General features: G+C 47.7%; 1 protein-coding gene across 1 annotated transcript in view; it reads left to right on the top strand.

The window, feature by feature from the left end:
• Positions 1-10000, top strand: part of LOC121548372 (mucin-6) — a gene marked incomplete at its 5' end in the record, with an annotated part of 58312 nt that overhangs the window by 44162 nt on the left and 4150 nt on the right. The window contains one exon of the mRNA XM_045219031.1: positions 2549-2647. Coding sequence (XP_045074966.1) covers positions 2549-2647 — 99 coding nt within the window. The remainder of the gene's footprint in view (positions 1-2548; positions 2648-10000) is intronic.

Raw genomic sequence — 10000 nt, 5'->3', positions numbered from 1 at the left:
CCATCCATGTGGTAGGCCTACCGTTGGGAAAACAGCCCATCCATGTGGAGGGCCTACCGTTGGTAAAACAGCCCATCCATGTGGAGGGCCCACCGTTGGGAAAACAGCCCATCCATGTGTTAGGCCTACCGTTGGTAAAACAGCCCATCCATGTGGAGGGCCTACCGTTGGTAAAACAGCCCATCCATGTGGAGGGCCTACCGTTGGTAAAACAGCCCATCCATGTGGAGGGCCTACCGTTGGTAAAACAGCCCATCCATGTGGAGGGCCTACCGTTGGGAAAACAGCCCATCCATGTGGAGGGCCTACCGTTGGTAAAACAGCCCATCCATGTGGAGGGCCTACCGTTGGTAAAACAGCCCATCCATGTGGAGGGCCTACCGTTGGTAAAACAGCCCATCCATGTGGAGGGCCTACCGTTGGTAAAACAGCCCATCCATGTGGAGGGCCTACCGTTGGGAAAACAGCCCATCCATGTGGTAGGCCTACCGTTGGGAAAACAGCCCATCCATGTGGAGGGCCCACCGTTGGGAAAACAGCCCATCCATGTGGTAGGCCTACCGTTGGGAAAACAGCCCATCCATGTGGTAGGCCTACCGTTGGGAAAACAGCCCATCCATGTGGTAGGCCTACCGTTGGTAAAACAGCCCATCCATGTGGAGGGCCTACCGTTGGGAAAACAGCCCATCCATGTGGTAGGCCTACCGTTGGGAAAACAGCCCATCCATGTGGAGGGCCCACCGTTGGTAAAACAGCCCATCCATGTGGAGGGCCTACCGTTGGTAAAACAGCCCATCCATGTGGAGGGCCTACCGTTGGTAAAACAGCCCATCCATGTGGAGGGCCCACCGTTGGGAAAACAGCCCATCCATATGGAGGGCCTACCGTTGGTAAAACAGCCCATCCATGTGGTAGGCCTACCGTTGGTAAAACAGCCCATCCATGTGGAGGGCCCACCGTTGGGAAAACAGCCCATCCATATGGTAGGCCTACCGTTGGTAAAACAGCCCATCCATGTGGAGGGCCCACCGTTGGTAAAACAGCCCATCCATGTGTTAGGCCTACCGTTGGGAAAACAGCCCATCCATGTGGTAGGCCTACCGTTGGGAAAACAGGCCGTTACATTGGCTTTTTTAGCCCTGATTCCTGTGACTAATCAATTTGCCTATTTAAGCTCTGAATATCAGCTACCCAACTTTATCAGGAGTTATCGCGAGCCTATTTGCAACGTGTTTACACAGCGGGAAATGCAGAAGTATTTTCTTTTTCACTATGATAAGCTTGTCAAAAATTGATGGACACAAACTTGAAACCACTGATCATGACAACGGGGTGAAACTCCCGGACAACCGTTGTGATTGTCCATTCCATATTGTGCATGTTATTTTGACCTGTCCTGTTTTTAGGATATATTGTTTGTTAACATGACAGCACATGTTTTGTTTGATTGAGCGCCATTTAGCTTAGGCTATTTGATCAGAGAAACCTGCATGATGTAAAAAGTGTCCGTCTCATTACATTGTCATACATTTTTATCTCCAGCCTGTAGGCTACAGAAAAGGCCCACATACTCTTTCTACCGTATCCTATATCTGCTACATATATGATTTATGTTAGATATAGATTTTCTTTTACGGAACGTTGGTGGAGCGCTGCAGAGATGCGTCTCTCCAACAGCACCCTGGAGAGGCGCGCCGGGAATGGACAAGCCAAAATATTTTGCGGCCCTGCCTTTGACAAAGTGGGAACTGCTTGTCAAAAGGGCGGCATCAGCGCTCACCTGAAAACCCCATGTGCCACTGGTTGAGGAGAAATTGTCTTTGTTTTTGGGCAGAATTATGTGAGGTTTTATGTGTTGTTGTTGGAGGTGCGTCTTGGCCAGTTTAGCTCAGAAAATGTCGCCCTGGTCAATCTGCCGCCATAGGTAAGTGGCTCTGGATAAGAGCGTCTGCTAAATGACTTAAATGTTAAATGTAAATACGTGGCCGCCTAATCCTGCCTAATGAGCGGGCCGGCTCTGTATTGCTGACGTCCACCACACATCAGTCCAGAGCAGTAGTCATCCTCACTACGAGCTCTCGGACATTTCCACAATGCAGTCAGGTCTCGTTGATCAAGAAGCAGCCGGTGCTGAGATGCATCTTTTAAATACATGCAATCATTAGCCAGCTAGCTAGCTAGCCAAACCAGACAAGTCAACTTGACATCAGCCCTGCAACTCCTGTAAAAACAACCAGATCTATCCAATCAACTCAATGACTTATCAAAAATAATCAACAAAAAAACAACAAAAAAACAACAACAATTTAAACATATAAAATAGGTACAAAATGGCAGAGCTCTCTGTTTAGGCTGCTTTACGACGCCATGGCAACCAGGGAACCACGTGCTGGTGTGAGTGTATTACCAGAGATGACTAAAGTTGTCTATGCTTTGCTAATGGCGTGTATTTATCTGACTGTCTGTCTCTGTAAAGTCTTTGTATAGTTGTCTTTTAATGTGGTTGAACGTTGTGTCTCTGTTCTGACAGTGGTGTGTTGTGTTTCAGAGAGTGGAGCAGCTAACCGGTCACTGTGAGGATGCTGTCAACCTTCTCCAGAGTACCATCACTGGTCTGGAGTCTACTGCCCTGCCAACTACCGCTGAGGTAACTACCGTGTTAATACACACATCTACACATTAGTCTGGAGTCTACTGCCCTGCCAACTACCGCTGAGGTAAACTACCGTGTTAATACACACATCTACACATTAGTCTGGAGTCTACTGCCCTGCCAACTACCGCTGAGGTAACTACCGTGTTAATACACACATCTACACATTAGTCTGGAGTCTACTGCCCTGCCAACTACCGCTGAGGTAACTACCGTGTTAATACACACATCTACACATTAGTCTGGAGTCTACTGCCCTGCCAACTACCGCTGAGGTAACTACCGTGTTAATACACACATCTACACATTAGTCTGGAGTCTACTGCCCTGCCAACTACCGCTGAGGTAACTACCGTGTTAATACACACATCTACACATTAGTCTGGAGTCTACTGCCCTGCCAACTACCGCTGAGGTAACTACCGTGTTAATACACACATCTACACATTAGTCTGGAGTCTACTGCCCTGCCAACTACCGCTGAGGTAACTACCGTGTTAATACACACATCTACACATTAGTCTGGAGTCTACTGCCCTGCCAACTACCGCTGAGGTAACTACCGTGTTAATACACACATCTACACATTAGTCTGGAGTCTACTGCCCTGCCAACTACCGCTGAAGTAACTACCGTGTTAATACACACATCTACACATTAGTCTGGAGTCTACTGCCCTGCCAACTACCGCTGAGGTAACTACCGTGTTAATACACACATCTACACATTAGTCTGGAGTCTACTGCCCTGCCAACTACCGCTGAGGTAACTACCGTGTTAATACACACATCTACACATTAGTCTGGAGTCTACTGCCCTGCCAACTACCGCTGAGGTAACTACCATGTTAATACACACATCTACACATTAGTCTGGAGTCTACTGCCCTGCCAACTACCGCTGAGGTAACTACCGTGTTAATACACACATCTACACATTAGTCTGGAGTCTACTGCCCTGCCAACTACCGCTGAGGTAACTACCGTGTTAATACACACATCTACACATTAGTCTGGAGTCTACTGCCCTGCCAACTACCGCTGAGGTAACTACCGTGTTAATACACACATCTACACATTAGTCTGGAGTCTACTGCCCTGCCAACTACCGCTGAGGTAACTACCGTGTTAATACACACATTAGTCTGGAGCAGGGCTGTGGCAGTCATGACATTTTGTCAGCCGGTGATTGTCAAGCAAATAACGGTCTCACTGTAATTGACCGTTAATTAACATAAACACATTCAGCATCTGCTAGCTTCCACACACAGCCTATAAGCCACTGATGTAGACCTTTTGGAACATCTACATTTTAAAAAAGTCGAATAAATCCATAGCCTACACCATCACAATAAATCACCATTATGTATTTTAGACAGGTCTAAAGAAACATGAAGAAAATGTAGTCTATTTCAGGCCTTGTTCTGGCTGTGCCATATGGCTGTGGGCTACACAAGTTCATTTAGCAGACAAGATTTGCTTAGAATTTCGTGGCGTTATTTAATATTATTTTATAGTATGAAGAATACAATTGAACAAAGCTGAATAAAATATAAAGGATATTTTCTCCAAAAGATTTGAGGGAGTGCGCACATGCGGCTATTCTGTGTTGAGCGGTTAACAAAGAAACAGGTCCTCCTATATGCATAATTTAGAGTTTATTTATGCAACTTTAGTTGTGATCATAACATACAGCCCAACGTTTATATGTTTAATACATTCCAAGGCTGCGTGGTGCGACTCTAATGATGATTTGAAAAAAGTAGCTTGAAAGGCTTTGTTTTTGGTGCAGGCTGTACACACTTCATCAGTCTCTCATTCACAATTTGACAATCACTTGATAATGCCTCGAATTTCCCGGCTGCATCCCCTTTGTGTGGCTATAATGCCCCCTAAAATAATCCATGCCTTTTGCGGCCAGCGGCCGTTGTGCCCTTGGGCTGAATATAGTAATTATAATTCCCTTCTCTCGGCTCGTGCTCCGCACCACTCACTAACTTTAATCTTGTCTTTACATTTACTAAATAATGTGTGAAATTTGTTTTGGTAAACGCCCAGGCAACATGGTTGATCTGTTATGAACGTAGAGCTTGTATTTAGTTAGCTAGTTTCACCAAGATATGGATGCATTTTCTCCGGTACAGTTGTAGTGTCTTAATTTGACCACCTTGTTGCAGGAGAACTTTCCTGCAATGCAGGACATTTAAAACTTGTAATGTATTTGAGGTTTAAAAATGCTTCTTCTCAAGTTTCCAATTTCTGACTTGATTTTCACTTACGGAAAATGTATCAACCCCTACAAACATTTCATTCATTTTAAATCCACATAATAATTCACAGTTCCTGTTGCTTTAGGATTATTTTCCTGCTGTAGCAAACTGGCTCAAATTAAGATCCTACATCTGTAGGCTCACTATTATAGCTGTTGACTCAATCTACAGTCTCCATGCTTCTGTAATACCAAAGTCAGCCAAAGGGTGCATGCCTCTCTCCTCCTCTCTCTTCTCCTGTCTCCCTCTCCTCTCCTCCTCTCTCTCCTCCTTTCTCTCCTCCTCTTTCTCCTCCTCTCTCTGCTCCTGTCTTCCTCCCCTCTCCTCTCTCTCCTCCTGTCTCCCTCCCCTCTCCTCCCCTCTCTCCTCCTCTCTCTGCTCCTGTCTCCCTCCCCTCTCCTCCCCTCTCTCCTCCTCTCTCTGCTCCTGTCTCCCTCCTCTCTCTCTCCTCTTCCTCCCCTCTCCTCCTCTCTCTGCTCCTGTCTCCCTCCTCTCTCTGCTCCTGTCTTCCTCCTCTCTCTGCTCCTGTCTTCCTCCCCTCTCCTCCTCTCTCTGCTCCTGTCTCCCTCCCCTCTCCTCCTCTCTCTGCTCCTGTCTTCCTCCCCTCTCCTCCTCTCTCTGCTCCTGTCTCCCTCCCCTCTCCTCCTCTCTCTGCTCCTGTCTCCCTCCTCTCTCTGCTCCTGTCTCCCTCCCCTCTCCTCCCCTCTCCTCCTCTCTCTGCTCCTGTCTCCCTCCTCTCTCTGCTCCTGTCTCCCTCCCCTCTCCTCCCCTCTCTCCTCCTCTCTCTGCTCCTGTCTCCCTCCTCTCTCTGCTCCTGTCTTCCTCCCTCTCCTCCCCTCTCTCCTCCTCTCTCTGCTCCTGTCTCCCTCTCTCTGCTCCTGTCTTCCTCCCCTCTCCTCCTCTCTCTGCTCCTGTCTCCCTCCTCTCTCTGCTCCTGTCTTCCTCCTCTCTCCTCATGTCTCCCTCCTCTCTCTGCTCCTGTCTCCCTCCTCTCTCTGCTCCTGTCTTCCTCCCCTCTCCTCCTCTCTCCTCCTCTCTCTGCTCCTGTCTCCCTCCCCTCTCTGCTCCTGTCTTCCTCCCCTCTCCTCCTCTCTCTGCTCCTGTCTTCCTCCTCTCTCTGCTCCTGTCTTCCTCCTCTCTCCTCCTGTCTTCCTCCTCTCTCCTCATGTCTCTGCTCCTGTCTCCCTCCTCTCTCTCCTCATCTCTCTGCTCCTGTCTCCCTCCTCTCTCTGCTCCTGTCTTCCTCCTCTCTCCTCCTCTCTTCCTCCCCTCTCCTCCTCTCTCTGCTCCTGTCTCCCTCCTCTCTTCCTCCCCTCTCCTCCTCTCTCTGCTCCTGTCTTCCTCCCCTCTCCTCCTCACTTGGCTCCTGTCTCCCTCCTCTCTCCTCCTCCTCTCTTCCTCCCCTCTCCTCCTCTCTCTGCTCCTGTCTTCCTCCCCTCTCCTCCTCTCTCTGCTCCTGTCTCCCTCCTCTCTCCCTCCTCTCTTCCTCCCCTCTCCTCCTCTCTCTGCTCCTGTCTCCCTCCTCTCTTCCTCCCCTCTCTCCCTCCCCTCTTCCTCCCCTCTCTGCTCCTGTCTCCCTCTCTCCTTCTAACCATCCAGACCAGACGGTAAAGTACTCTGCTGGCCTGGCAGTTCATCTAATCTGTGTGACTGGGCCTCAGCTATTGCTCCAGAGGGGGCCAGGCTTTATTACTGCAGTCTGTCTGAAGGAGGTGATGGACTCAGGGAGAGGAGAAAGGAACCCCTAGGGAATATATTTTACCATGATTCATTTAGGCAGTAAGGCCTTGGACAGCTTGTATTTCATTTAGCTCTAAATGGTCTTGACGATGGGGCATTGGTTGCTGTTTGCCCTGTCTTGGTTGCTGTGTAGAGAACCTCACAGTCGTGGTCAAAGGTTTTGAGAATGACCCAAGTATTGGTCTTCACAAAGTTGGCTGCTTCAGTGTTTTTAGATATTTTTGTCAGATGTTACTATGGTATACTGAAGTATAATTACAAGCATTCCATAAGTGTCAAAGGCTTTTATTGACAATTACATTAAGTTTATGCGAAGAGTCAATATTTGCAGTGTTGACCCTTCTTTTTCAAGACCTCTGCAATCCGCTCTGGCATGCTGTCAATTAACTTCTGGGCCACATCCTGACTGATGGCAGCCCATTCTTGCATAATCAATGCTTGGGAGTTTTTCAGAATTTGTGGGTTTTTGTTTGTCCACCCGCCTCTTGAGGATTGACCACAAGTTCTCAATGGGATTAATGTCTGGGGAGTTTCCTGGCCATGGACCCAAAATGTCGATGTTTTGTTGATTTTTCCTCTTACTCGCTGTACCCTTGTACGCATTTTCGATCCCGGCCACCATGACTTAGTGCTTTTAATGTAAATGCATATTTTCCCGAGCCACTTAGTTATCACTTTTGCCTTATGGCAAGGTGCTCCATCATGCTGGAAAAGGCATTGTTCGTCACCAAACTGTTCTTGGTTGGTTGGGAGAAGTTGCTCTCGGAGGATGTGTTGGTACCATTCTTTATTCATGGCTGTGTTCTTAGGCAAAATTGTGAGTGAGCCCACTCCCTTGGCTGAGAAGCAACCCCACACATGAATGGTGTCAGGATGCTTTACTGTTGGCATGACACAGGACTGATGGTAGCGCTCACCTTGTCTTCTCCGGACAAGCCTTTTTCCGGATGCCCCAAACAATCGGAAAGGGGATTCATCAGAGAAAATGACTTTACCCCAGTCCTCAGCAGTCCAATCCCTGTACCTTTTGCAGAATATCAGTCTGTCCCTGATGTTTTTCCTGGAGAGAAGTGGCTTCCTCGCTGCCCTTCTTGACACCAGGCCATCCTCCAAAAGTATTCGCCTCACTGTGTGTGCAGATGCACTCACACCTGCCTGCTGCCATTCCTGAGCAAGCTCTGCACTGGTGGTGCACCGATCCCGCAGCTGAATCAACTTTAGGAGACGGTCCTGGCACTTGCTGGACTTTCTTGGGCGCCCTGAATCCTTCTTCACAACAATTGAACCTCTCTCCTTGAAGTTCTTGATGATCCGATAAATGGTTGATTTAGGTGCAATCTTACTAGCAGCAATATCCTTGCCTGTGAAGCCCTTTTTGTGCAAAGCAATTTATGACGGCACGTGTTTCCTTGCAGGTAACCATGGTTAACAGAGGAAGAACAATGATTTCAAGCACCACCCTCCATTTAAAGCTTCCAGTCTGTTATTCTAACTCAATCAGCATGACAGAGTGATCTCCAGCCTTGTCCTCGTCAACACTCTCACCTGTGTTAACGAGAGAATCACTGACATGATGGCAGCTGGTCATTTTGTGGCAGGGCTGAAATGCAGTGGAAAAGTTTTTTGGGGATTAAGTTCATTTTCATGGCAAAGAGAGACTTTGCAATTAATTGCAATTCATCTGATCACTCTTCATAACATTCTGGAGTATATGAAAATTGCCATCATAAAAACTGAGGCAGCAGACTTTGTGAAAATTAATATTTGTGTCATTCTCAAAACTTTTGACCACGACTGTAGTCAGGAGCCTTAGTCAGGAGCCTTAGTCAGGATTGTGACACACTGATCTATATAGATGTAGGGTGTGTCTTGGCCTGGTAGCTCTCTCTCTGCATCTGGTTTTCAGGGTAAATGGAAGAGAGCCTGTGATGCAACTTCCGCTTTTGGCCGTTAACAAGGTGATACTCCATCTTAACTCCTCCATTTACTGAATTGGTTGAACAGAAGAGAACCTCCCCCGATAGGTTTTGTTGTTGTTCTCATCAGGACCAGAATGTGGGGCATCCTGCTCAGGTGTTTATTTTACGCCTGCTACCTTAGGTTTATCAAGACCTGTCCTCCCATACAACAGTCCCTTCCTCTCTACCAACATCCTCCTCTCTCTACCATCCACTGCTCTTTCCTCTGCTTTACTCTCCTCCTTTCTCCTCTCCTCTCCTCCTCCCTTCTCCTCTCCTCTCTTACCCTCTCCTCTCTTCTCTTACCCTCTCCTCTCCTCCTTTCTCTTCTCCTCTCCTCCTTTCTCCTCTCTTCTCCTCCTTTCTCCTCTCCTCTCCTCTCCTACTTTCTCCTCTCCTCTCCTCCTTTCTCCTCTCCTCTCCTCCTTTCTCCTCTCCTCTCCTCTCCTCTCCTCTCCTCTCCTCTCCTCTCCTCTCCTCTCCTCTCCTCTCCTCTCCTCTCCTCTCCTCTCCTCTCCTCTCCTCTCCTCTCCTCTCTCCTCCTCCTCTCCTCTCCTCTCCTCTCCTACTACTCTTCTCCTCTTCATCAATTCATCTCTTTCCCTTCTATTTTTCTTCCTCTCTATTCCTCCTCGTGGCGTACAGAGAGAGACCTTCAGCCAACACACACACACACACACACACACACACACACACACACACACACACACACACATTGCGTCCAGAGGCTGAGCCCCAGAAAAACAAACCTGTGTTAAACACTTGAGAACAACTGCAAGCTTTCATGTCTCCTCCCAGTCTCAGTGATTTCAGCTATTTGTCTTCTTGACTTCACATACATTCCACAGACATGTTGCAATGATAATAATGATCCCTTTCTCTCAACCACACAGCATATCTCTGTTAGCATGTTATTCCCATGTGCTGGCATATTGATCAAGTAACACGTCACTGTTGTTTACCAGCTGTCTCAACCACCTGTTCTCTGAACTAAAGATCTGGTGTTGTTTGTCACAGAGTGTCAAACATGGGGCACAAATACAGTGCAAAAATGTTTGTTAGCTGTACAGTACGTCACTTTGGATAGTCCACCTAATCCCTGTGCCTGTATCAAGCTCCAATATCTGTTGAATCATGAATTACTCAATTGAATGGAGGGAAGTGAATCATAGTGGTTTCCTTTCCTTACTTTGACAGCTTTATCTGGAGAACAAATAGTCCAATATATTTCTAACTACATTGTTTTACCTGCTATCACATGACTCAACTGTATCTGAGTAACAGTGAGCCAACAGAATGTGTTCAGCCGCTATCAAGGACATATCCTGGTTCTGTCCTGGTCCTGGGGTCACTAGACTGGTACCGTACAGTATGGTTCTG

The sequence above is a fragment of the Coregonus clupeaformis genome, unplaced genomic scaffold (assembly GCF_020615455.1).
Source record: "Coregonus clupeaformis isolate EN_2021a unplaced genomic scaffold, ASM2061545v1 scaf1993, whole genome shotgun sequence".
Taxonomy (NCBI): domain Eukaryota; kingdom Metazoa; phylum Chordata; class Actinopteri; order Salmoniformes; family Salmonidae; genus Coregonus; species Coregonus clupeaformis.
Note: the sequence above shows the minus strand (reverse complement) of the source record. Positions and strands in the feature narration are given on the sequence as shown.